General features: G+C 41.6%; 1 protein-coding gene across 3 annotated transcripts in view; it reads left to right on the top strand.

Annotated features, from left to right (window-relative positions):
• The window catches only part of TTLL5 (tubulin tyrosine ligase like 5), a 125792-nt gene that overhangs the window by 13440 nt on the left and 84969 nt on the right, over nt 1-27383 (top strand). For 2 of the 3 annotated variants that reach the window (XM_038180219.2, XM_072038436.1), the window contains exons 9-15: nt 8226-8327; nt 8476-8567; nt 10644-10751; nt 19128-19209; nt 20666-20727; nt 21518-21609; nt 25422-25463. In XM_038180219.2, the coding sequence (XP_038036147.1) occupies nt 8226-8327; nt 8476-8567; nt 10644-10751; nt 19128-19209; nt 20666-20727; nt 21518-21609; nt 25422-25463 (580 nt within the window). The remainder of the gene's footprint in view (nt 1-8225; nt 8328-8475; nt 8568-10643; nt 10752-19127; nt 19210-20665; nt 20728-21517; nt 21610-25421; nt 25464-27383) is intronic. The other variant, XM_072038437.1, reaches the window with a different exon arrangement.

Here is a 27383-nt window from a genome sequence, read left to right as displayed (position 1 = left end):
TTTTTTTGGAGGGGCATCCTAGGATGATGAGAATGAGCCTAACTGGTATTTGAAGTACAGCAGAAGAGGACACAGGGCCAGGAATATCCCATGCTGTTTGTGAGAGCCTTCCTCATTTTGCCATCTAGGGATGCTCCTCTTTCCCATCTGACTTTCCCTCTTCCTGTGTATCTCCCAGTGGGACAGAAAGGAGTCTGTAGGTCTGTCTTGCTTGGTGCCTTCAGACATAATAGGGACGTGGTGGTTGGAGTTCATAGTGAAACATCTCCTTGCTTTTTGGGATACTTCTCCATAGCCTACTTCTTGCCTAAATCACCGGATTTCGGCAGCCTTATTTCTGAGCCTGAGTGGCTGGAAGAGTCCTAGTCCAGCAGGAATTTGTTAGTCTGATTCACACTGAAATTGAAAAATAGATTTAAATTAAAAAAAAAAAAAAAAAGTAACACTAAGCTAAAAACCAAATGTTCTTGCAAAGGGCCCAAGGAGCAGCAGCTGGGGGGAAACTTTCCAGAGCGACACGAGACTGCCAGTAATGGCAGAGGGGGCAGACGGGCTTCCCAGCGCTGCCACCAGCTGCCTTCTGCTGCCTGAGCTCACCCTGCTCCTCCACACAGTGCCCCTCCTTCGGTAGCCTGGCTTCCTAATTAGCACTGGCTCCGCTGGGATATTTACCTTTTCTGTGCTGGATTCCTGTGGTTTCCAAAGAATTCAGGTGTTTGCTGCGAGCCAAGGAATTCACATTACCTCACAGCCTGTGCTTAGGCCAGAGCCTGCTGCAGCAGCCCAGTCCCCCCTTGCAGTAACCCCTGCCTGGCAGGCCTCTGCTTCTTGGGGAACGCGACTTATTTCTGTGTGGACACCTGGGATCAAACTGCAGCCACTTCAGTAGACATCAGCTCGCCCAGGAGCTAAGGAGCAGTGTTTCACTACGCATCCCCACTGGACTTTGCACTGGTGGATAGTGCAGCCAGTCAGAAGGGCTTCTGCTCTTTCCTTGCTTGAGATGAACAGGGTTTGAATCACCGAGGGGAAAGATTGATCCACCTATGTGTGTATGGTTTTCTTAATAGAAACTTACTGCCTCCACAGGCACCGGTTATCTCCTTTTAGACTGTTTTTTACCTTGAATTTCCTTGTATAAAATCGAGTAGTTGGACCTCGGGCTGTTACTGTCTCTAACACAGTAGAGTGTGTGTGTAATGTATATTTATGTATATGAATAAAACATACATAAATATAATATGTAAAATCTATATTATATGCATATTTTTATATGCATATATATAAAGTGATTATATATATTAAAATACATATTGATATATGTAAGTATAATAAATATAATAATTTATAGAGACTGGGAAACAATAGGAGAAGTTCACAAAATCACAGACTGGTTGAGGTTGGAAGACGCCTCTGAAAGTCATCTAGTCCAAATCTCCTGCTCCATTCAGAGCAAGTCCAGCTGCTCTTGAGTATCTCCATGGACAGAGACTCCACGGCTTCTCTAGACAACCTGTGTCTGTCCATATCCTGCTAGGGGCAGTGCCTATGCTGGAAACTCAAAGTGGTTATGAAAAGATTTAAAACAAACAAACAAAACCCAAACAAAACCACAACAAACAACACACACACACACACAAATACCACAACAAAACAACAACACCCAGGTGTTTTTCTTTCCCTGCAGGCATCTGGTAGAATTACTCCTGAATCTTGTTCTTTAACAATAAAAATGCATGGGTAATTTTATCAACCTTTGGTTAGAGGAAATTCGATCATAGTAGAGATGTCACTAAAAGTCCTTTTTGTGTTTTGTAGTTCCCCTACAAGCTTTGGCTTCTATTCCTAAGCTTCTGCTAACTGACATATCAGATGCTGGAAAAATAAATTAAAAAAAAACTATATTGACAACAGGGGAGAGTGTGATGGTCCTTACATACTCCTGTATTTATTTTTTGACCTTTACTGCAAAGCAACTCCCAGGTGACATTTTGGAATCCAGACCTTGATACTGTTTAAAATTGAAGCATCTGTAGTTCTCTTCTACCAGTTCTAGTCTGTTGGACAGTTTCCCCAGGGCACCATATTTCTTTTAGTTCTGAGTTTAGCAGCAGTTCACAAGAACCATAAAGAGAAATGAGTGGTGCAGATAACTTTCTATGTGGCCTTAGTTCCCTGAACAAAGTGGCAGCCAGTAGACTAACAGGGAAGCCAAAGACTAATGTGTGAGGAGCAGAGGGGAGGGAAGAGGGATTGAGAAAAGTGACTCCAAGCAAAAAATGTGAGGAGCGTGCTTATAGAAACGCTACGTTAGTTATTTCCAGGACATTTAGGCAGGAACCCTATGTGCAGTCATGGAAAAGACTTGTTGTAATGTGTGCTTTTTCTGTAGCACTTGTTTGAGAGAAAAGGGATTAACTATTCTTTCCTTCTTCCCACTCTAAGGTCTTTTCTCTTCTCCTCTTCCTTTCCCAGGCCCTGGTTAGATGTCTCAAATAAGCATTCCAGAGCTGCCAAGTTTTATGCAAAACCATGCAACATCTTATGTAAATATTTAATGATCCAGTTTACGTATTTGCAAAATGACTTGCATATGATAAACTTCACCTTGTGGTCAGTTTGTTTCCCAAAGCAGTGCTGAGAGTAAGGCAAAGAGCAGCGTGTGACCTCTTGGGCAGTGAATGTGTGACAGTAAAAGGGTAGGTTATATTAAAGCAATGTAAGGGTGTGTCTCTGGGTGACTTACTGTTAGTCTAGAGGCTGTGGGTCCTTCTGGAGTCTGAAGGAATTAGCAAGAAATTCTCCCTCGAATTTTCTGTTCCCGGTGGCTAGGCTACCTGCTGCCACTCCTGCCGTCCCACTACTTGCTTTTCATTGCTCTTCTTCTCTCTGTGATCCAACAGAAAGTGCAGCCAGGGGGAAGGCAAATGTATTCTTGTTGAAGGTGAGCCCTGTCACAGAGTGCAATTGCTGGTTAAAGGGAGCTAGTTTTTGCCTTTGGCGTGAGCTGGATGTGCCTTTGTGACTTTCAGCTGAGATAGATGTAGGCAGGTGTGTCACAACTGTTGAATGCATGAGTGCCGCTTCTTATTCTAGGTTTTAACTTCAGAAATAAAGGGTATCTAATGCTGTCCTGAGGAAAGAGAAGCTGCAGTGAAAGGGATGGAGGCTGCCAGGGCTGTTCACAATCTGATTGCTGCTACTTCTGCTTGGGAGGCTGTATCGCTGGCAGTAGTTTAGTGGAAACTGAAGAGCGCACAGTCAACCTCACTTTCATGTTCCTTGTTTCCAGGTGTATTTTTGAGATAGAAGCTCTACTGGAATGATAGCACTTCTACTTATATCTAGAAGCTTTTGGAATCTAATCTCTTGTATGTCATGCTAGTGGGTGTCCTTAATTTTGTTAAAAAAAGGGGGTGGAGAGAAGGTTGGTTGTTAGTTTTTTTTTTTTTTTTAAAGCCTTACATGAAAATTGTAAGAACCTGAAGCAGTGTGAGTTTAGTGGTTGAACTGTTCATGTCACATCAATTTAACTACCAGCAACACACTACAATATCAAGTGTGCTGGGTTTCCGTGTTGCAAAGCATTCTGTGTAGTCCATAGCTTGGACAGGGCCAGTTCACAGCAGGGAAAATAAGAATTGGTTGAGACAGAGCAAGAAGGTGGTGTTAGTGAACACAAGATGGCATTTCTGAAGATTTTCACTTGGTAAAATAGTTTCCGTTGGCTGCAGATTTGCCTCCCCGTTCGGACAGGCTGGCCTGTAATTTAGGAGCACTCTTGGATTCCTGGCTGATTGCAGGCTCCCACATAGCAGCATCCACGAGTAATACTTTGGCTAGGAAATGGTCCTATCCTGGCGGATGATGACCTGGCCTCAGTTATTTGTGCCTTCATCACTATTTGGCTGGACTATAGCAATATGAGATACCTGGGCATGAAGCCTTTAGTGCTTAGGAAAATAGCTTGTACAGAAAGTTGCAGCATGTGCTCATGGTAAATTGTGTAACGGGGAAAACATCAGGCTTGCCCTTTATTTTCTGTGCCACCTTCCCATATAGTTTTTAAACTGTTCTTAGGATCTTGGCCCTTATCTTTTTGTTGATAAATGTTCTATGCTTCGGATCAATAAAAGGTTACTTATGCTTTTTAATGATGTGGCCAGGAACTTGATAATCCTTTAAAAGACTGAAAGAGTTAGCATGAGTTTGTTATGATCTCAGAAGAATTTACTAGGTGATCTTACAAACATTGAAGTCTTCCTACTTTCCAGTCATAGCCTCTTGCCATGACCTTATTGTATGTAAAAATAATTTCGAAATTTTTGTTGAAACAAGGCATTCTGTAGTGTGCAAGTCTCATGTTTCCTGGAGAGACTGAGAGTGGTAGGTGAATAGTTTTGTTACTGCATTGGAATGAAGATGCTGTGATGTATGGTATGAAAAGCTGTGGAACTAGAGAGTGCTAAAGGTAATCATAACTGGTATTTCAGTGATAGCGACACTCTTGCATTGCAAGCAAGTGCTAACATGATGTAAGGGGTGTAGGCTATTGTCCCCATGTTCCATCGCCATTCTAACATCCAGGGAGTATTGATAAGGGCTGAAGAGAGAACTTGGGTTTTCCATTTGTAATTTGCAGACTTGTCCTTTGGATAAGGCTAGTAAGGCTGTCAGAGCAGCTCTGGAAGAATGTGTTAAGTTGACATTTGATTCTGTTTAAAGCTTGGAGTCTTTCTGATAGCAGACTTGAGTCACTTAACATTTTGTGTGGTTTTTTTTTTGCTGCATTACTGAACTGAACTGTGATTATGCCTTAAAATGACAGCATGCTACTCGGAGAGAGAGAAGTTTATGCATTGAGAGCTCACAAATACGCTGGAATCCCTTCTGAATAATCAATTCCTACGGAAATGTAAATCCTGTAGTAGCCTTATTATTCTTATGGCATAGAGCTCAGACCAGCTAATAATAAGGATAATCTCTGTAGAAGGAAGCTAATGCAAGTGTTTGAAAGCTAAAAGAACTACTATTTAGAAGTATCATTTATACCTACCAGGGGTTGATATTCTCATATTTCTGATTATGTGCATAATTAGCAACAAGAACAACAAAAATTAAATTGATTAGTGTGGTGAACCTAATTGTTTTCTATTTCAAAGTATCAAAGGAGCCTTGACTTTCTGAAATAGCTTGCTACTTATGCTCAGTGTCTTCCAGAATCTGGTTAAAAGCATATTAGCAACAAAATGCTTTCAGTATGCTGCTAATAAGTGATTGTTAAGGTGGAGATTAAGTCATAATTAAGAACCAAATACGTGATGGAGCTGTTGTCATTACTTTCAAAGCAGAAGAGCTAAATCCAGGAAACTTACAGTTAAACTGAAAAAGAAATGCAAATATTTTAAGCTGTGGAAATATTTGGAAAGGGGATTCAAACTTCCAAACTCCTTTCTGTTGCCAACTGCTCTAACTTCATGTATAGTTAAAGCTCAGAAAAATCTGGTGCAAGATCACGTTCAGTTTTTTAACCTTGCCACTCAGTTACACCGTGGAGTTTTGTGTTTTTTTTTTTTTTTTTTTTTTTTTTTTTTTTTTTTTTTTTTTTTTCCTGCTCCCACCTGTGTATTTATTTTTAATTTTAATTTGACATGGATTTGCTGGTATTGTTCCTGTGGGGAGAGAGATTTCTCAAAATGGCTACCAAACGAGGGCCTTAGTGGCTTCAGTTTCACTGAGAAATGGGCTATTTGGCAGTTCTTTCTAAAGGAGGATTTTTGTGTGTGTGTGTGTATGTGTAACTTGTTGTTGAATATCCTTGTATAGTCCAGCATCTTCTGAACTGTGGCAAATAAGGGAAGGATGAAGAGAGATGACTTTAATAAAGTGAAAGGGGATGCTTTTTTATTTTGTGTATGCTAGGTTCATTGCACATCTGGGTACTCCTCCCTCCTCCTCTCCTATATTTTTCTTGATTTCTGTCTCCTTTTTCCTGCTTTGAGGGGTTCATCAAATTTATTCTTCTTGTGAATGATCCTACATTAACGTCTTAACCTACTAGGGTATAGGAGAAGGGTCAGAGTGAAGAAGGTGGATTTTTTTTGGTTGGCTTTTTTTCCCCACTAGAACATGCCTGCTGTTACAAGCTGTGGTGGCTAGCAATGGCTCACACTGGTATTTCTGCAAATCAGATGCCATGGATTCTGTGCTTGATGTTTTGTTCTATGTAATGTTCTCCAAAATCCGAAGTGTAAAATATATCTTGAAAAGAGAACTGATAACATGCAGAATAACTATTATTATCTCACACTTAACTTGATGTCAGGTCCTTATCTGGTTGTAGGATTTTGCAAATATGGCCACAAACAGTATTATCCTCTGCTTAATGTTTGCTTTTTTAAGATGATTTGTGGCCTCCTCCTAAAATGGAGGCACCACTCTGTATCCTGACTAACACCTTCCACCCAGAAGAGGGTGTACCTGTATCTGAAGTTAATTAGCATCCTTCTATACTTCCTCTAGTGGCTGTTCAGTCAGATCCATGAACTGATCTGACTTGCCTGTGTCTACCCAATTTGTGGAGCAGATCAAGGAGAGTGGCTGGAACATGGAAGTGAGCAGGGGATGAGCTTTCAGCTGCAGTGTATCTGTACACTGACAAAGGCTGATCATACAACTCCATGTTTAGAATGCAATTTTTTGCACAAGATATAATATTAAAAACTTTAAACAGGTGTTGCTATTGGAAGAAACAGTCCTGTACTCTTCCTTGCAGCTGTTCTCCTTTTCCTGTTGACCTTTTCCTTTCCTGACACAGGTATGTGATCAGTTCCCTTCTGGCTATATAATATGAACTCTAACAGAGGGGTAGCATGTGCCACTGTACTGCCAGTACTAGCACAAAAAGACTGTTTTTAGATGGCATGTCTACAGTGGCAACACTCTTCTCTCATGTCAGAATTGTGCAGGTAGAATGAAGGTGGGTAGTTGAGGAAAGAATATGGGTAGTTTATGTGGCCACTGAAAACAATTACTTATGAAATTACAACTTTCTTTGTAGCTGTACAGTAGGCAGGATCTCGGTGCTGGTCTGCCTTTTTCCTTCTTTCACACACCGTTCCCTCTGCCTCCTTACTTCCAACATAAAGGCAAAAAAAAACAAAAAAGAAGAAAAAAGAAAAAATAATTAAAAAAGTCCCTCCAACTCCTTACAAACCAAAATCTGGGCTATTTTTCAGTTGGATCAGTTCTTTGATTCATTTCAGTGCAAACGTCTTTGATGGCAATTTATGGCTTAGGGAGTGTTGATGGAGCACTAGGTTGCAGTACAGCTAATTAACACCTTTTAATCAGAAATTCACCGCTGATGTTGCCATAATAAACAGGCTGAATTAACTGTGGCATCGTTGGCTGCAACAGGGTTCAAACAGAGACTAGGTGAGCTTGTAGCAGTGGCTTGCTCTTGATTGCTATCTTCCCTGCAGCACCTTTGTCCTTTCCTCCTACACAAGTTAGATGACATCTTTGTGATACAGAAAGGTTGCACTGTCCCAGAGAATGACAACACCCTGGAGCAGATACTGCCTCCTTGGACAAATTGGTCTGGCCTGCAGGTTCTGCCTGGTTCCCTAAATACTTCTCGAGAAAGGGGATTGACAGTTGTAGGCTGTACAGATGTCAGTAATAGAAATCTGTTCCCACAGTCAGCCTTTCCTAAGGCATCTGCGGAGTACACAAGAACTGAGCTGTGCTCGTAAAAGACTTCGGAGAATATTGACAGCGGTAAGCATATGTAGCAAGACTGCTATATATGTGGGTGCTTTTCCAAGACCAGTGGATCTTACATATTCATGGTAGGTTCTATTGTGAAATTGAAGGGCCTGTGACGCTGTCAAAAACTTAAATGTCCTGCATGGCCAGAATGCCTGAGGACCTCAGATCTAAGTAGTCAGGAAAAAAAGTGCCTAGTGTGAAGTGTATACTGTTAGACCACAGAAACTCCCAGGAAAATAAATGGAGCCCCCTGCTTTAAAACACTGCAAAGAGACTAAATGTGTCTGAATGTGGCCCTGAACTGTATTTTTGTGAGGAGTGGTTGCACTTGAAGTCACATTACATGCATCCTTTTTCTCGCTGTTGTAGTCAAACTGTCCATGTAGTAGGTCATATTTAACAAGGACATGGCTCATTCCAGAAACACTATAAATCTTTATCCCTCTTTACAGGTTTGCAACTGTGAGGTATGACCAGGCATCCAAGAACATTAAAAACCAGTTTATGCATCTGACCAACTACAGTGTCAACAAGAAGAGTGGAGATTATGTCAGGTACTTGGCTGGAAAGTGGAACTTCTAGAGTTCCTTCTAGAGGGTGGGTTAATTTACCTAAATTGGTCTGAAGTTGGTACCAGCCCTCAGGGATAAGACTTGTGAAAGATAAGACTTGGTGTAAACTTGCTTCTTTTGCTTCTTTTAGCTGTGATGATCCTGAAGTAGAGGATTATGGAAACAAGTGGAGCATGAGTGCAATGCTGAGGTACTTAAAACAGGAGGGGAGAGACACTGCAGGTCAGTAGAGATCCTGTTGTTTTATTCCTTTATTGGATTTTAATCATCCCACTAGTGTGAATCCTAAGAAGTCAGGGAAGAGTCACAGGGAGTCCCATTTAGCATCAGAGCAGGGTGGAGGGAAGCATTGTTCTTTACAGCATACTCTCTAGAGCTGTGCACTTATTCTCTATCCTCAGAGATGAGTCCTATCCCCAGAGATAAGGCCTATCCCCTTCCCTTTTGCAAATAATATTCTGAAATTTTCTCAGGGTGTTTTTCTTAATATTTTTACCTACATTTCCCGTTTCTTAAGGTCATCCCATTCCTTCTAAAAGCTTCCCTCCCTCTACTGCTCCCATGGCCTGCTCAGTCTGATGAGTGACCAACCTCTGGAGAACTGTGCCAGTTTGAATGACTCTTGGATGTGGTGTCATCTTTCCATGGCTCAGGTTTTTGCTGAGTGTTTTCATTTCAGTCTGTGTTTCATACAAAGTTGCTCCCTCTTCCCCACCTTTGCCAGGTCTGCTGGGAGTAAATGCATATGCGGAGCAGAATCCAGGTATATCCTTTAAGGGATACATTACCTGTGATACTGAGCTTTCAGTTACACTACTGATAGCAGCTGAGCCCATCCTGCAAATGTTGCCAGGGAACACGTAAATGATGGAGGAAGGGGTTTGAATTTGGCTTTCAGGTGGAAGTAGACGTTTTCCCCATCATGTGTATGCATGGCTGGCCGATTACTTGTACCATACATTTTCAGTCAGCTCTGTAGATATAGCTATTAATATTGATAACTCCTGCTCCCTCACCCCTCAAGTACAAGACGTGTGCTCATAGGTAAACTGCTGAGCAATGCAAGGAGGTTGCTCTGTAACTGTCTGTCACAAGGCTTCTTGCACCTTTCTCTGATGCATCTGGTTCCGGTCATATGGAGGCAGAATGCTAGCTGGAAAGTGCTGGCCATGTCTGGACTGGCGAGTTTTTTTGTGCTCTGGGATGCTTATGTGCACTTAGACATCCCCATATTATGTTGCTTCCACTTAGTCTTCCTCTGGCACAGAAGTTCGCATCTGAATTTGCTTGCATGATCCTTTGTAATTATTCAGGCCCCTGCATGTCATCAGCTGAACATGAAAAATAGTAATTGTATGCCTAAATCGAACTCTCTAGTTAAGTGGTTTGTACTAGATGTTCTCTGGGACAGGGATTACCAAAGGTTTGCGTGGGTTTGCTGAGGTTTTGGTGTGTTTGCTTGTGTTGCCTTTGAGGGGTGGGAGAGGCTGCGCTATCATCCTTACTAATTTTTCAGACTATGGCTCCAGTGTTTACTCACTCCCTCTTCCTCTCACTTTTCTATTGCTTGTCCTTGAAAACAGAAACTAAGTGTGTTGTTCTTTCTATTGCATGACTCATCCCAAACCCAGTGTGGGATCCAGGTCTCTATCTAACGTGCATCTTTTCTTGCCCTTTGCTGCATGTCTCAGCTTCTTGTTCCTGAGCTCTGTTTAGGGGTTTATACAGGAGCCAGAGAGAGCTTCCTTACTGAAACTGGAGATTATCTGTAGGTCAGCAGGACAGGAAAATATCGCCGATTATATCATTTTGAAATAATTTGTAAATCATGGTTTGGGAACAGCTGCTTTAGAGGAAGGTGCAACATCACAGAACAGTTATATCATGGAAGTCCACAAGAAAAAATTTTGTACTTCAGTGGTTGTGGCTTATACCCTGTAGTTTAAGGGCTCACCTCACTAGCACGCTCTTGTTTAATCCTTCCTAATACTCTGAGTGGGTGGTGATCAGACTCCAGCTGACTTGTGCTGATGTGCTTGCCACATGTTTCTGCTTACTTGCACTGTACTTATTTTCTTATCATACTCATTTGTGAGCACTTTTGCAGTAGGATATTTATGCACGTACATGTTCCTGCTTGCATGGATTTCCAAACAAACATTGCTTTATCATCCATAGGCTCTCATGTGCTTTGATTCACAAAGGTATCTGTCCATATACATATACTCATGCTTTTCTAGATATCATGTGCTGCTTCACAATCTACTTTTTTTTCCCCCTTCCCTCCCCTCCTTGCAGCACTGATGGCCAATGTGGAAGACCTGATTATCAAGACTGTAGTTTCTGCTGAACTGGCGATTGCTACAGCTTGTAAGACTTTTCTTTCACATCGTGGCAGCTGTTTTGGTAAGGAACTAGGGACATGTTTGTTGACTGGCTCTTGAGTTCTGTTTGAAACTTCCATCTTTCCAGTGCTACATGGAGACTTGCATTTCATATTGCAAGGAAGCCTGATTCTGTGTTTTTTTCTCAGTATAGGCTTCTGAGGTTGGAGGATGTCGAATCACAATTGCCCCTGTGCCTGCACCATTCATTAGAGTTTCATGCTAGAAAAGGGGATGGTGAAAAGAGACTTGAAAGGGAATTGGAGAAGTGCTGGAAAGTTGAAGTAACTGACCCACTAGTGTCCTTGCAAAGGATGGCTGTGGATAATGAAATATCCCCTCAGAGCATTTCATACTGTGGGCAAGATGGCTCAATGCAGTTCTGAGTTAGAGCCCTACGTGGGTCTGAGGGTTAAGGAAGAAATGTGTAATGCAGTTCCTGGAATGACAGTGGTGGTAATGCCTCTTGGGCTTGTACTTGTGCAAGAGGACCGCATGGCGGCGTCAAAGCTTATTTCTGGCAGAAGCTGGATGCAGAGCTATGTGCTGGCAAAGGGATTTGAGAACTTGCTGGCAGCAGATGCTGGGAAGGGGTCCAGAAAGCAGCGGCTGGTACCAGAGTGTGCCTTCTCCTGCTTTCCAGTGGCTGCTTCCCAACCTTCCCTAAAGAGGCCTCCTCCTGCTCTTAGCTGCCCTCCGCTCACGTGGAAGCACGCACAAGGGAGGAGTCTTGGGGCAGGGGAAAAGAGTCTAGAATGTGTTTTGGTCAGTGCTTAAACCAAAGACCAAGCTTAGCTTAGGCTATTCTGTGTTTGGGTGTTGGGACTTCTGTTTAAACTAGCTGTGGCAGGTAAATCAATTTGTGTGGTCTTTGCGTTGCATTTGGGTGTTTATAGCCGTACAGCCTGCTACACTAACGTAACTGCTGTCCTCTTTGGATTCCCTGCGCTGATGAGTCATGGTCAAGTACCAAGGAGAGGCCACGGCTGATCAGCTACCTGCCAAATCAGCTACCTCTCAGTCCTTAGCTTCTCCTCAATGACTCTGCCTTTGTTCAAAGTTGGAAAACTGTAGCATACATGGGGGCTTGAGTTAGATGAGCTCTTTAGTGAAGTAATAGTTTAGCAGCTACTCCAGAAATATCAACAACTGGATTAAAAACAAAAACAACAAAAATCCTTCTTAACTGCCTCTTTTTTCATTCTCCCATTTTCCTCTCTGTCGTGTCTCTAGATTCCACTGAGCTGTGTATGTGGAAACTAATGTTCCTCATGTACTTTCTGCTGGGCCTGGCTCTGAGGTTATCCCACTTCCTGCTGCCTCCCCAGGGCTGCACTAACCACCCTCTCAAATGCTCCCCCACAAATAAACTGTTTTGTTCCATTTGTTTCAGTGTAAACATAAATTAAGAGCTTCCCAGGAAAGAGAGCTTAAGCAGGAGCCATACTGCTTCCCTAGGGAGCCTGAGGCATTCCCAGAGCTCTGTACTTTTTGCCACCTTCCCCCACGAAGAAGTGGTGGTCCTTATCCCAAGGATTTGAGCTGCCCTTGTCATGCTGTTTGGCTTGTTCTTCATCTCCTTGTCTTGTTCTGATGCCACTTTTAACCCTGTTGTAAAAAAATTAAAAAGGCAATTTTTCTAGTCAGAATGGCTGAGTTCAGCTGTTAACATGAGGAAGAAAACTGGGAATGAAGATTTCAAGGCAGCATGCAGAGGCTCCCAGGAGCCTTTTTCTTCATTCTAGGCTGTGAACAATGAAGCTGCATGTGTGTCCTGAGAGAGATTGATCACTTACAGAATATCTCAGACTTCTGAAACATGTTTCTGAGGTTCAGATACAGAAGTAGCTTTTATTTGAAAAGATTATAGAAAAACATGAGTAACTTAATGTGTATTCTGCTGTAGTCTTTATAATGCTGTTGTGGGAGATAGGACTATAGCACAATTACCACCTTCTTCCTAAAAATTAAATCAGAAATAATGTGTTTAGATTACACTGTCAACTTTATTTCTGTAACAGTTTAGATCTGTCATTGTGCTTCATTCTTTTCCCAAGTAAACTTTTTTTACGTAGTATACATTTCTTTTAGATTTGAGGGAAGAGACTCATGCCATGGCTTCTTCATGTTCTAAAACAAGACTGGTGAGACTGTCTGTATGGTTCCAGCTGCCCATGCTTGCCTAGAAAGTGAGAGTGGTAGGTCAGAATGATTCTTTTCTAATGTTAAAGTGTGGTACTGCTCAAAATTTGTGGAAAGATTGTAGTGAGTCCCCTTTTGGTTATGCAATGTTAGCTGTTTACTGCATTTTAGTAAAAATTGATTCTCAAAGGACTTGTGATGCTCACAAGTTTTGTTCTTTGAAAGTGCATCACAAAGTAGTGTAAGTACCATGTGCTTTTGTTGCAAGCTTGTTCGTACATTGATAATAGCAACATGAACTCAGGTCTTTATTTTTTTTCCCCCTTTGATTAGCCAATAATTCCTCCTTTAAAATAAGGCTGCAAGTAAGTATGCTTTACCAGTTGTTCCTGAAAAGGGCTTGCTGCAGTACTCTGAATCAGTGCATCATCCTAAAACTGGTCACCAGTTGAGTTATTTGCTGCTGCTGGAGCCTTCTTTAAGAGAAACTGGATTTTGCACTGACTGAATTTTTTTGCACACTGGATTTTTGCATCTTGGTGTGAACAGGAGGTGCAGGGGGCATACATGTAATCAAGATGACTAAAGACTGCATTGTTCTCTCCTGGAGTAAGCACTTCTGGGTGGGCTAGAAAAGGCATTGAGGACTCCTTTCAGACAGTCTGAAAACTCTCTCCATAGGATTGTTCAGTGGTAGATGGAATGAAGGCAACTGGGTGCAGCATTTGTTTATGCCAGCATTTGGTGTAGTACCACTTTGTGCACTCACTGAAACATGAGACTGGAGAAGCAATACATTAAGTCCCTTGTTTCACTCCCTGCTCTAGCCAACCCAACAGTGACACCACTGAGCTCTTCAGTCAAGAAGGCAGGGCAGGCTAGAATATTGTGCATGTTTCTTGATCCCACCAAAGCATTACTGAGCACCCATCTTAGCTGCTTCTTTGTCCTAAGGGTGAAATTGGCCAGGCTTATGCTACTAATCTACATGAATATGGAATGGAGCATATAAAATATTGTACTACTTGTGTGGTGCTGACCTGGAGCTAAACACTTAAAAAGTCTTAATTTGTATCTAATCACCAGTCTTCAACCATCTACATTACTGCTCTTTGTGAACACTTGGTTTTCCTAGTAGTAGCAGTTGACCTGTTTGCGGTAATGGTAGTCTTTTGTAGTATTGAACAGTGTTGGCCTGCTTTATAAAGAATTTTGAAGGATACAAAAAATGTGCAGTTAAGGGTTTTCTGCACTGACTTGTTTGACATGATTACAGGAGAGTCCCTGCTTGGAGACTTAGGCCATCCTTATGTATACCACACACGTTTTTGTCTATGAAACCAGACTAAGATATGCCAAACTAATAGCAGAATAATTGTTCCTCACACTTAATCTTTCTTTTGCAAAGCTTAATCCATTCAATTTAGCTCCTTAATGTCAGTCTGTGCTCTAAAACTGGTATGTAAAGATGCCAGCTTTAATCTGAATAAGATTGTCCTCTGAGTCTTCTGGCTCCCATCAGATTCAGAAGTGCTGTACCTTTCTGAATAGGTCTCCTAATGATTGTACTGTGCCAAAGTAGTTTTTGTTAATATATGTATATCTTCAGATTTGACTGAAACAGTCATCTGAACATGAACAGTAAGAAGAGTTTGTGGAATAGGTCTTCAAGGCATAGCTCCCATAGGAGCTAGTCTCTATCCATGCACTGTTTTCCTTAATTGTCACTTCATAGCTCTCAATTGTACCTAACTGCTGGATTTAGGACCCAGAGCTTAGCTGAAAGTGAAAATCCCTGCTGCCACAGGAGTTTTTGGTTCCATTAGGAAACTGTTCTCAGCTTGCTAGCACCAGTTTCTTTAACCTCTTTTCTTAGGGCACTGTATCAGATGTAGCAGGAACGAACTCTTCCAAAAACAGTAATAAGGAAATGTCAACTTTTCACGATCAGTGGACTTGTTACCGAAGTCTGAATCAACACTATGCTCTCATTCCATCTTTTACTGTGTCATTGGTTTTGCAGTGACATTAAGGTCTTCTGCAGATAGCAAAGAATATGGAAGTGAGGTCTCCTGCATTGCTGGGGCTAAGGTTAATGGAGTTTGGAATTTGAAGTTAGAAATCAGAAGAACCTGTGTTAGTAAAGTCAGGAAATATGCTCTGTTTTTTTCTTCACTTCAGGTGTCTGTGGAGTCAGTTGTCTTTATTTGATCTACCTGCTACTACCTTTTCTTAACTTGGCCACCCAAATTTGTTGAAGACTAGGAAGTAATATACCAACTCTTCCATTCCTCGATGAAATAAGGGAAGTCAAGTGGTGGCATGAGGTGGTTATTGGGGTGCTAACCTCTTCACTGACTATGATTTCACATAATGAGTTGAAAAACATTCTCCTTCATGGAGGATAATTTATTTACCCTGTAAGATTAGCACTATAAAGGCAGCCCAGTTTGCACCAAGACTTGTGTTCTTTGTTTTTTTAACTGTGAAGATTGCCTTTTTAGCTTTTCTGCCCCCACAGTGGAAGGATAATCCTGATTCTGCCTGTTGTTTCCCCTCTAGCTGGATCATTTCTTCTAATGTTAACACTGAGAGATAAAGCCTACCTTTGTTAAAATAAAGTCCTCTGAAGAAGGGAATTAAAGAACCTGTATTATTTGGAACGCAAGGCAAGTTCCTGCTTTCCCCAGAACACTGTCCAGAATAGAGGCTTTGATCTACGATCACTTGGTGTGAGACACTGTGACCTTTTGCTTACCAAAGCCGAAACTATTATGCTGGCCTCCTGTAGAGTAACAGGAGTGATTGAAAACCTGCTGGTGATAGGTCCCAACATGCAGACTTTTTATGGCACTGTAGCTGTTAAGATGTACAGTTGAAGCAGGTACTGTACCATCACAAGGTAAAGCGATCTCTGTGTTCATTGACTGATTTACAAAATACTTAGCAGCTTCTGAAGCCTCAAGTAAGAAGGAAAAATCAAAGTCTGGAATTCCAGTGGCACAGGTGTAGTTCCTTGCACTTAGGAATTTCTTTCTTAAAATAAGACTGTCTGTTTCTGTTGCAAAAGCAGCAAAGTTGCATAGTATGCAACTTTTTTCAGTGTGTATGTGTCACTTCATAACCTCAGGTTGCCTCCACTCAGTTGCAGAAAACCTCCTCTGCAATAAGGCTGCTTCTTTTTCCCTAGTGGACAAGTTGAGAACAAAGACTAAAATTACAGTGACCTTCTAGCAATTGAGCTTATTCTATGCAAAATCATGGAAACATTGTTTGCACTATAAGCTATCTCTTGTGAGTTAGTTGCTAGATTTATAGAGAATAGCAGATTCTTTGGGAATATTTTCTAAAAAGGATTTCCATTACAGTCTCTTACAGGATTATAAGCCAAACTTGGAACACATGGTAATTTATTAGAACCAAGAAGCTTGAGACATCTCAAACCTTCCTCTTATTCTTAAATAATGACATTGGTTTAAAATAAATAAAAATCTCTGGCTGAGCTGTTGCTGCTAGACTTTAGTCTAACTCTAGCACTTCTCTTGGGAGGATTGTGAAGCTCTGTCAGCAGTGACTTGTCTTTCTGGGAGTGGGAGGGTAGACGCTGTTCCTGCTGAGTCTTGGCAATAGCCAATACCTCCTGATATAATTTCAGTCTCCTTAGCAAACTGCAGGGGTGAAACATATTTTTGTGGATCACAGTAGCAAGAGAAGGGGAGCAAGGGGAGGCACAGTAGAAACTTGCTATCTTAGTTTCTTCTGTTCTCCTGTTAATAACAACAGTGGTGCAAGAAGGGTTGTTGTATGCTACTGTTGCTGCAGCCTGAGGCACATGTTTCTGTTTTGCCCACTCTGTTTTCTTCATCCTCTCTACAAAAGGAAGCAGCAGTCTTGCTGAAGCTGGTAATTACAGAGGGTATACTTCTGGACTTTGCTATGCTCATGTGATTCTACATTTTTGTACTGCCTACAAATGACCTTGACTTTTCTTTATTTTGTACAAATGGCAGTGGAGTTTCATAGTAGGAGGATGCTACTTCTGCATTTAATCTAGGTACTGCATTTTCCACATGTGGAGGAGGGCCAAGGAGAGATTATTAGGATAATTGAAAACACAGGTAATTAATCTTATTTTTGTGCTGTAAGATCCCAGTCAGACTTGAGAACTTTTTGTGCTGCGCCTTGTATGGGAACCCGCAGGGCTTGATTCAGGTGCCAGAACATGGATGATGCATAACTGCTGATGCTCTGAGGTAGCAGAGACATCTGTCTAGGCACTGAAGATACAATTTAGGACACAGGGGAGTCTTGGGCCATTGTGGAGTGGTGGTGGAGTATTGCAGGAAACCCTAAGGTGTTGTGGGTGGTATTAGGTACCTGTGTTTAGCAATGGAATTGAGTGGAGAGGGATGCCCAGAAGAACCTACCTTCCTAATAAACAACGTGGTCACAAGGGAATGGAGCACTAGCAACGTGGTCAGGACCAGCCAAGGTCAAGAGGTATCCAATATGTATCTGTAAAAGTGCACGGAGTAAGTGAGCAATTAGGACTACTGGGGTGGGAAAGAGGGAGGCTTAAAGAGCAAGTGGTTTGGAAGAGGGAGGTAAGTGTAGGAGGATGACAAATACAGAGGAGCCAAATTATTAGCAGAGGTCCTCTGAGGGTCAGAAGGGGGGAATGGCCAGCAGCAAAAGAAGCAGAGGCTAGTCAAAACAAAATGCTCTGCTTCCTGACTGGGTTTGGGAGGTTGCAGCCTGGCAGCTGCCACAGGCCCACTCATTGCTTCTCTGCCCTGGGCATGAGATTCCTGTCCACTGGAGTTTGCTGTGCAATAAGAGTCACGGGTCTTCACTAAGTCTGGGATTGTCTTTTGAAATAACATATTAAAAGCACCAGAGGTTTCTCTTGGTTGAAGTGCTTTGTTAATGTTTACTCTTATAATCCCAACCTCCTCCTTTTTCCTACAGTGCAACCTTCCCAGTCTGGGGAGCAAGAGAGCCAAACATAGATTCAGCCTCATTTCTTTGGAGTGAACCAACTCCTTAACTCTCTGTTGTTTTGCTTCCCGCTCACTGTCTGGCTACAGAGTCTAGAAAAGTGAGCAGGCAACACTCACAAATCCTGCTGCCATTTCCTCCCCTTCCAAGTCCCCCCTGCAGCTCATTAACTTTCCATCATAAGCTCCATGAACTCTCATACAGCTCTCTGCTTAGGAAGATCTTGTCAAGCAGTCCAGCTCCCTGGAGCCAGCGTGAACGTCAGGCAGGCGACAAAAAGCCAGGGCCAGAATTCAAGGGAAGCAGCACAGCAAAGAAATTCTTCAGCTTTCACTTCAGGCACTAGGGAACTGATTGATTCCATGGAAATCTTTCTTCTCTGCCAATACCCTGTTCTGTGGTGTTTTGAAAAAATGTGCATAAGTTGCCCTCGTGGTCATTAACTGTATTTCTTAATGCTGGAAGAGAGAATTGCGTTAATGCCAACTTCTGATTTACAGTTGTCTTTGTGTAGCATCCTTCTTGCAACTCTATCCAAACTAGAGAGAACGTGTGTATGGAGTGAAGCAGTAAAATCAGTCTTGGAATGGGAAGCTGGCTTCAGTCTGGCCTGTGTTAAGCAGAACACATCTAGCAGATGTAATACGTTATGAAGGAGAGAGACATTTTAGAAGCTAAGGAAAGAATATTTTTATAGTGACTTGCTGCAAAGTGGCAAACTGTCAATAAGATAAAGAGCTGTGGGAGGTTTCTCTCTGCAGAGAACACCCTTGTATTCTTGTGAGGATATTGCAGAAAAACATATAGGAATAATTGGAAAGAAACTGATGTTGAAGGACATAATTTTCTATATCTGACTGGAACAACAAATACAGGGATTAGAAGGCAAAAGGAGAGTGAAGTTCTGTTGTTACCAGGATCCAATGAAAAAAGCAGAGTGGACTGCTGTGCTTGGGTAAATTCTGTGTGGAAACAAGTTCTGCATGAACTGAAGTTTGTGGATGGCAAAGATTTTTTTTTGTATATAATATTTCCCTAGATTAATTTTCTCTTTTCCTCACAAACAATATATTTAATCTGAATTCTGAGGGAGTGAAACTTCCCGCTTGTGGAATGCTGTTTATTCAGCCCTAGAGAGTTCACTGGATTTCACATGCATGATGTAGATAGAAATGACGTGATAGAGACTATTGTTGGACTTTACATGGATGTTTAAAGGTGCTGGAAGGTAAATTTACCATGTTTGCTGTGTTTTCAGAGCTGTATGGTTTTGATGTCCTTATTGATGATACACTCAAGCCCTGGCTTTTGGAAGTGAACCTATCCCCATCATTGGCCTGGTAAGTGATTTCTAGGTTAATACGAGGCTGGAACTGTTGCTGGAGATAGTTGTCCTTGAAACTTGTTGCCCCCATGTGAGGGCATGATTTCATGAGGCCTGCAGAGTATTTGTTCCACTGCTAAGAGCTGACAGGACAGAACTTTGCTTTTCCCTTTGCAGAAATAAACTCATTGCAGCAAAAGGCTTTGAAAGAACCCAGTTGGGATTCCATTTTCTTTTTAATTATTTCTCCTCTACAGTCCATCATCATTGTTAACACATCTTAATCTCCCACCATAGACAAATTTTGAAACTCTCCAGACTATTGTGTGGTGTTTCCATCTGCTTGGCTGAATAGATGCTTTAAGGTTTAGGAGTCAAAGCAGAGTTCAGGCATTATGTGTGACTTGTGCATGCAGATATATTATTGGGCACATTTTTTTGGTCTAGTACTTGTTAGCTAAAATCCACAATATGAGTGCAGTCTTGGCCCTTATTCTGACCTTTGTACCCTAATAAAGCTTGGGATTTATTTTAGTAGATCTCCAGCCATGTGAGTAATGTGCATATTCCTGTAATTAGCCATATCTGACCCTCCTCTTGGGTTTGCATCCCTCCCCTTTTCTTTATCCTGCATAGAAATTTCTTCAACACACTGTTCATCACCCTAGTTTCCACAGTACCTATTTGGTTTTCAGGTGCAACTAGAATGTTTATACAACATTTAATTTCTGTGTTTGTTGGTCTGTGCTTATATATGTACATAGTGGATTATTTGCATTCTTTACCACTTAAAACACTCCAACTCACACACACATCCTTTGCTCTGCTTTGTTATGATTGCCAGCCTTTTTGTACCAGTTGTTGGCATCTTTCACTATGTAGTAGAAAATTGATGATTTCTCTGCTCCCAAGGAATCCAACTTTGCCTGTCTGACCTAAATTTTATTGATGTTTCTAGTGGAAAAATTATGGATGTGTTTTACCTGACCTTACTGTCTGATCTCTTCATATCTGTCACTTTCCCTAACCGTTTATTCCCATTTATTAGAGTTAATCCATCTGTTTTCATGATTTTACATGGAAAAGGTATCGGTAATTGTGTTTTTTAAGAATGCTAAGAATTCTGTGAAAACAGAAATCTTTCCTCTATTAAACACAGTGTAGATACATTCAGAGAATGTTTCTGGCCAAGCAGAGGTAAAACAAGGCTGTATGTTTCTGCGTTAGGAGACAAAAGCTGTAAAAGAGTTCTAAAATCAACAGATGCAATGTCTGTAAACAGACATACACAAATCTGTTGCTGCTTGGTATTTACTTATACGTGTGTGAATCACCTAGACTTCCTCCCATGTTGATCATGACAATGTTAAGGAGCAATGCAAAGAAAATATGGATTTTTGGTTACTGGTATGTTCCTCTCATTTAATACCAGATAAATAATTCCTCTTGTTCTTTATTGCATGTGGGGATAGTGATGCTCCTTTGGACCTGAAGATCAAAGCTAGCATGCTCTCAGATATGTTCACCCTTGTAGGTGAGTGTAACAAAAAGCTCCTTGAATCTTTCCACCACTTAAAACTAATAAAAGGTATGCTAGAAAGCACTTGGATATTAGGTTATTACATGAGTATAATAAAGGAGAATTCTAGTTAAGGAGAAAAATTGCATTTAGTACTGGGAAGTTCTATGTCAACATTTCAGCTTCAGCCTGTAAATAATCTGGTTGTTTGCGATGTTTAGGTGGTATTAAGAGTCTATACTCTCTGTATTTTAAGATGCCACTCTTTGTTTTAAGCAAGTAACTTCTGCTTAATTCTCAGAATCAGTGTTTGTGCACTTTGAGGTTGAACATGTGGGTTCTGTTTATGCTTTGTAGAAGTGGAGTCATAATTGTGAAAGCTGCGTGACTTCCTAGTGCAAAACACCTTTTAGGCATCTGTAGTACATCTTGGTTCAGTTACTTGAGCAACTTACCCCTAATGATTAAAAAAAAAAAAAAAAAAAAGAATTGTCATGTATATTCAGTAGCCTGCTCAGTTATTTGAGAAAGGAAGTCTATATCTATACTGCTATACAGTTACCCCTCTTACTGATTAAAGCATGTGCTTTTAGAGCAAGATCCAGCTTTATTCCAAAAATGTAATGCAGTATGCAAAGTTTGGAATTAAACGACACTGGACATAAAAAAAAAAAAAAGCAAGCATCCTTTTTGGTCCTTGACCAGGGACAAGAAGTCTATGTATAGACTAAGATGAGAAACACTGTGTTTATGTTTCAGGACTTGCCTGTCTTATAAACTGTCATATGGCTTCTGATTCTTACAGGCTTTGTATGCCAGGATCCAGGCCAGCGGTCAGGCCGGGCCATTAATCATTCATCTGAATCTGGCAGGAGAAATCTGTACCAGAAGCTGCAGGTAAGTGACTTCAACAAGCCAGAGCTGAAGAGAGATAGCAGGAAAGTAATTCACATTGAATTTGGCTCAAAGGTGAGAAACTCAGTGAGTGAGGGGCCTACAAGAAAGAGACTGTTTGTCAGGGAGTGTAGTGATAGGATGAGGAGTAAAGGTTTTAAACTAAAAGAGTGGATTCAGATTGGACATGAGGAACAAATTCTTTACTCAGAGGGTGGTGAGGCACTGGCACAGACTGCCCAGAGAAGCTGTGAATGCTCCATCCCTGGAGGTGCTCAAGGCCGGGCTGGATGGGGCTTTGAGCAGCCTGGACTAGGGGGAAGGTGTCCCTGCCCATGGCAGGGTGTTGGAACTGGATGGCCTTTAAGGTCCCTTCCAACCCAAATCATTCTATGAGTGAGTGAGTTTATCTGGATTTCCAGCAAAACTACAGAAAAGCTTCAGAGAATGCAGCTGAGCTATGAAAATATCTGTTTAGGCATTTTCATTTTGTTGTGGGCAACAAGCTTCCAGAAGTCTAGAGCTTTGTGAATGTATTGAAGACCTCCTCCTAGGCAGGAAGAGCTTTTGCATTTGAAATGTAGAGCTTATTGCACATATACTCCTGGAATCTCTCCCTTCCTTTCCCTTGGATCCTTGGACTGAGGCCTGGTGTGGCTTGCTGTGACTGCACATTACCTTTTCTGCTGAGACAGCACTTTCTTAGCAATGTAATGCTCAAGGGCAGCTGTTCTCTATCTCCTTCTGGCTCCACTTGGATCCCATAAATAGCTGTGAGAGTGGAGCAACCACAAAAGGCAGGGAGATCCCCAATCTCCTTTGAATTTTTACATGAATGTATATCTTACCAGGCAAGTAGACAAACAGAATATCTTGATGTTCTCTGCAGCTGATGTCATCCTGCGAGGAGCATACAGCATGGCTGTTTAACTCAAACTCAATTGGGAAATGAAGTCGTCTTCATTCGGTGATAGAGTACCAATACACTTTTTGTCCACCTTTTGGTTAAGGGAAAGTTTACGGAAATCACAAGACTTTGCTTCTTGTAAAATTTGGAATTTGAGACGTGTAAATAGTTGCTAACATGACATTTAAACACCTATAGATCTCCTGGTTGAATCCAAAGCTTCTGAGGCTCATTGTATAAATAGGGTTTCATGCAGATCCCCTCTGATCATAAAGGTGCTCTCTGTGGCAGAAAAAAGATATATTAGATAAATAGTAGAACCATTCCAGAAGAATCACAGAATCACAGAATTTCTAGGTTGGAAGAGACCTCAAGATCGAGTCCAACCTCTAACCTAACACTAACAGTCCCCACTAAACCATATCCCTAAGCTCTACATCTAAACGTCTTTTGAAGACTTCCAGGGATGGTGATTCCACCACCTCCCTGGGCAGCCTGTTCCAGTGCCTAACAACCCTTTCAGTAAAGAAGTTCTTCCTAACATCTAACCTAAAACTACCCTGGCACAACTTTAGCCCATTCCCCCTCGTCCTGTCACCAGGCACGTGGGAGAACAGGCCAACCCCCACCTCACTACAGCCTCCTTTAAGGTATCTGTAGAGAGCGATAAGGTCGCCCCTGAGCCTCCTCTTCTCCAGGCTGAACAAGCCCAGCTCCTTCAGCCGCTCCTCGTAGGACTTGTTCTCCAGGCCCCTCACCAGCTTCGTCGCCCTTCTCTGGACCCGCTCAAGCACCTCAATGTCCTTCTTGTAGCGAGGGGCCCAAAACTGAACACAGTACTCGAGGTGCGGCCTCACCAGAGCCGAGTACAGGGGGACGATCACCTCCCTAGCCCTGCTGGTCACAGTGTTTCTGATACAAGCCAGGATGCCGTTGGCCTTCTTGGCCACCTGAGCACACTGCTGGCTCATATTCAGCCGACTGTCCACCATCACTCCCAGGTCCTTCTCTGCCTGGCAGCTCTCCAACCACTCATCTCCCAGCCTGTAGCTTTGCTTGGGGTTATTGCGCCCCAGGTACAGGACCCGGCACTTGGCCTTGTTAAACTTCATGCAGTTGACCTCAGCCCATTGGTGCAGCCTATCCAGATCCTCCTGCAGAGCCTTCCTACCCTCGAGCAGATCGACACATGCACCTAACTTGGTATCATCTGCAAACTTACTGAGGGTGCACTCAATGCCCTCGTCCAGATCATTGATGAAGATGTTAAAGAGGACCGGCCCCAGCACCGAGCCCTGGGGGACGCCACTAGTAAGAAGGAAGTAACCTTTTCTGTTGCAGTAATTATATCAGATCCTAATAACTTGAAGCCCTTTATATGAAAAAATTGTAAAAGTCTCAGAAAATTGAACTGGAAGCACTGAATTTTAAGGAGGTTTTAAGCTTATCAGTTTATTTTGCTTAAAAACTACAAATATTTGTAAGGTCGGGACAGCAGAAACCTGCAAAGATTCACATGACAGAGCAGTGGTTACAAGATAAGACTAAATTCTCTTTTGGGACACTTGTCTGCTTCCCCTACGCTTACTGGGAATGGCCTTCTGTGATAGTTTTACATGACTGTTTTATTAAGAATATGATTGGGAATCGTACAGGTAAGTAGGTCTATAGATCTTTCTGTGCTTCAAGACTGTTTTGGCCTGCTTTTTGCTGAAAGTGTTTTATTTCAGGTTTTGCCAAATTCTTGATATTTCTATACCTACTCTTGGTTGTGGCTTCTTGGTTATTATGACCTCTTTTTTAAAACTTCTTCAAGATTTCTAAGTTTTGTTTGCATAGGCCATCTTTAATCATAGGAATAGTCACTTCCTGGGAAAGAAATCCTGATACCAGCATTCTGGGTCATGAGATAATTATGGTGACTTCTGTTGTCTGAATTTCACCGAACTGGACTGCAAGTTCCTTGTGCAATTCCATTGGTTTGACTCTGAGCATTTCTCCCTCTAGAGAGATGAACAATGTAGTGGCTTCCTTTGTAACTTGTTGATTTGGTCTGGAACTCTTTCAATTAATCATAAGCAATGAAGGGACCTTGGCCTGATTTGTATGGATAGACTATAGAGATGAACTTGGCAGTAGTACAGCTAGAAAAGATGGATAGGTCTCCTGAGAATCCCTTCTTATGCCCTTGGGCACTAGAGAGGAGGAAGGCAGCCTGAATACCACTAAAGGCAAAAAGAACTGAAACTCCTATGATAACAGTTTTCTTTCCAACATACTGCTGCTATTGACCTGGTCTTGCTTGTAGGCCTGATGCCAAAGGAATCCTTATTAAATAATACAGGGTACTTTTTAACATTCTGCTGATGTTTCTACACCTGTACTAGATTGTTAAATAGCATCTTGTTTCTCCACAAGAACTGGAATGATGTGGAGACGTTTCAATGAAATAGCTTCTGTTAGGATTCTTACTATTTTTTTCTTCCATCTGTTCTATGAACAATTCTACTTGGCAGCATCTGTTTCTTCTCAATACATAGCTAATAAATATTTTCCTCCAGGTAACTCTTATCTTACAAAAATATGAATTCTTGTCTAGAAAGTTGAGTTCATTCATCCATTCCAAAGAGCTGATTTCTGTGTGCTTTTGCAATGCCTCTGCAGGATTTTCAAACAGTTGAGCACATCTGAGTTTACCATTAGTGTTTTATCTGTAACGAGGACAGGATACATTTGTGGTGGATTTGAGCAAGATCTGGAATGAAGTGATAGAATCTGTTGACTATTTCTCTGGACTTCAGTTATACCTGTTTGCTTTAGGGCACTCACCGTTCCTCTGCAGCTCAGGCAGGGATGATAGTGTTTTGAAGAACCCAAGGTTTTTATTCCCTTTGTACGTCTCTTGCAGCGTCCTGTGTCTGCACAGTCCCAGCCAGCAAGCACCAGACTGGTAAGTACTGGACTTGATTCAACTCCCTTCACCAAAATAAAGAATGTGTTTTCACGTTACCTTGTGCACAACTGGTCCCAAAATATATTTTACAGCTAAGTAGCCTGGGTGTGAGGAAAAAAATAAGGTAGGGGAAAGGAGGGGAAGCCTAGAAAAGAGGAGATGGATAGGTACTGGAATATATTTGGAATACATTTCCCTGTTGTATGAGCTAAGGCTGGAAAAGTATTTAGATCAGTACTAGCAGCTTAAAGAATAGAAGTATGCAGGAGGCAAGATCAGCTGCGTCAAATCTGTCAAAGTATTTAAGCCTGCAGGTGTTTCTAGACTGCATTTTTAAGAAATTTGATAGGGATATTTAAAGAAAGCTTGCTTTCTCTTCATCAGTTGATGAAGACAGTGGCAGCACAGTGTTCTGGATTTTGTAGGATACTGAAAAGGAAAATATAAAAACAAAGAGGTGATATGAAAGCAGCAGCATATATAAGGAGTGTTGCATCAGACGGGAAAAGGGCAAGGAATATTTGTCTATATACTACAGAGGATGGAGTAAGTTTGGATGAAAAGGATAGCACAGGTGAATCTGTATTGCCAAAATTCAGGCTTCACAGTAAGTGAAGTAATTATTGTCTGTAAGACAGTTATCTAAAAGAAACTACAAAAATTTGAGTGAAGTGGGTCCAAATTGTTTGGAGGAGATTAGAAGAAAGATTTCTCACAGATAATGGGAAAAATATAGAACTATCTTTGGTATAAGTCAGACTGATCCACCTTTCTAGGTGTCAAATTTGGCACCCTCCTTGCAAGCCATATGGACAAATCAATGTTAGTGTACAATTCTAAGCACCTGGCTGTATGGGGACGTGGTAGGCATTATTTTGCTGCTGGGCTTTATGGGCACAATAGTGATGATTGATTCTAATTTTCTGCAGTTTCCCAGCAGGAAAGAAGGTAGCACAGATGGAATCATCTTGAGATCCTAATTCATTCTCTGGGCTGCCATTTAGGTCATTCAGTATAAGTTTAGCTGAGGCTATGAGAAAAGATAAGACTGGAAGAAAAAAGTCTGACTGAATAATGAGGTTTCACAGAGAATAGGAAAGATCTTTGTGCCAACTGCTGTCAGCGATTAGTATAATGAGAATCATGATGTGGGAACCAAAGATGCTTTCAGAATTTGGAGATAAATCAAAGTGGTTGGACTTATCTGTACTTTTAAAGATAAGCTGGGTCAAAGAGGAAGCAAGAATTTCATGAAGTTGGAGACATTTCTGTGCTATAGCCAGAGAGAGTCCTGCAGTAAAGGAGGAAGTGGAGGTTACTGAAGCAAAGATGTTGAGCTGTGCTTTTGGCTTGGAGGAAAGTTTAGGAGGAAAGACTAAAATCCTTTCACTTAAGGCCACCTACTGCATCACGCGAACCTGTCTGGCTACTGATTTTTCTTTTATTCTACAAATGCTTTTGTCTCCTACCCTCTCATCCAGAGGGTACCCTCTCATCTCGTCTTGTCTTGTTTTATTTAATCAGTTTCCATTAACAAAATATTTCAGTTGGCACTTGCTATGCCAGTTTTCTCTTTGAAATTTTCTCTGCTAATCACTGCAGCCTAACTCATGCTAGTGCAATGCCTCTTGCTATTGTTGCTTTATCTGTAGATTCTGAATAGTGCGCAATTTCTAATGAAATAGAGACTGGAATTCAATTCCAATTCAAGCGGTCCTTACAAAAAATGATAAAACCTGATGTTGCCATGAGTTTAGTTTTATATGAGCAGTATGGGATTTTTCCCAGAGCTTTTCTCAATTAAGGTTTCTGTTGTGTTTTTCACTTCTTTCTAGGCAAAGAAGGCTCTCTAGTGTATTCTTTGTTTGGTTTGCTCTCAAGAGGAAATCTGAATTTTATACAAAAGCATGAAAACTT

This window comes from Anas platyrhynchos, chromosome 5 (assembly GCF_047663525.1).
Source record: "Anas platyrhynchos isolate ZD024472 breed Pekin duck chromosome 5, IASCAAS_PekinDuck_T2T, whole genome shotgun sequence".
Taxonomy (NCBI): domain Eukaryota; kingdom Metazoa; phylum Chordata; class Aves; order Anseriformes; family Anatidae; genus Anas; species Anas platyrhynchos.
The sequence above is the reverse complement of the archived record's forward strand: the minus strand, read 5'-3'. Positions and strand labels throughout refer to the sequence as shown.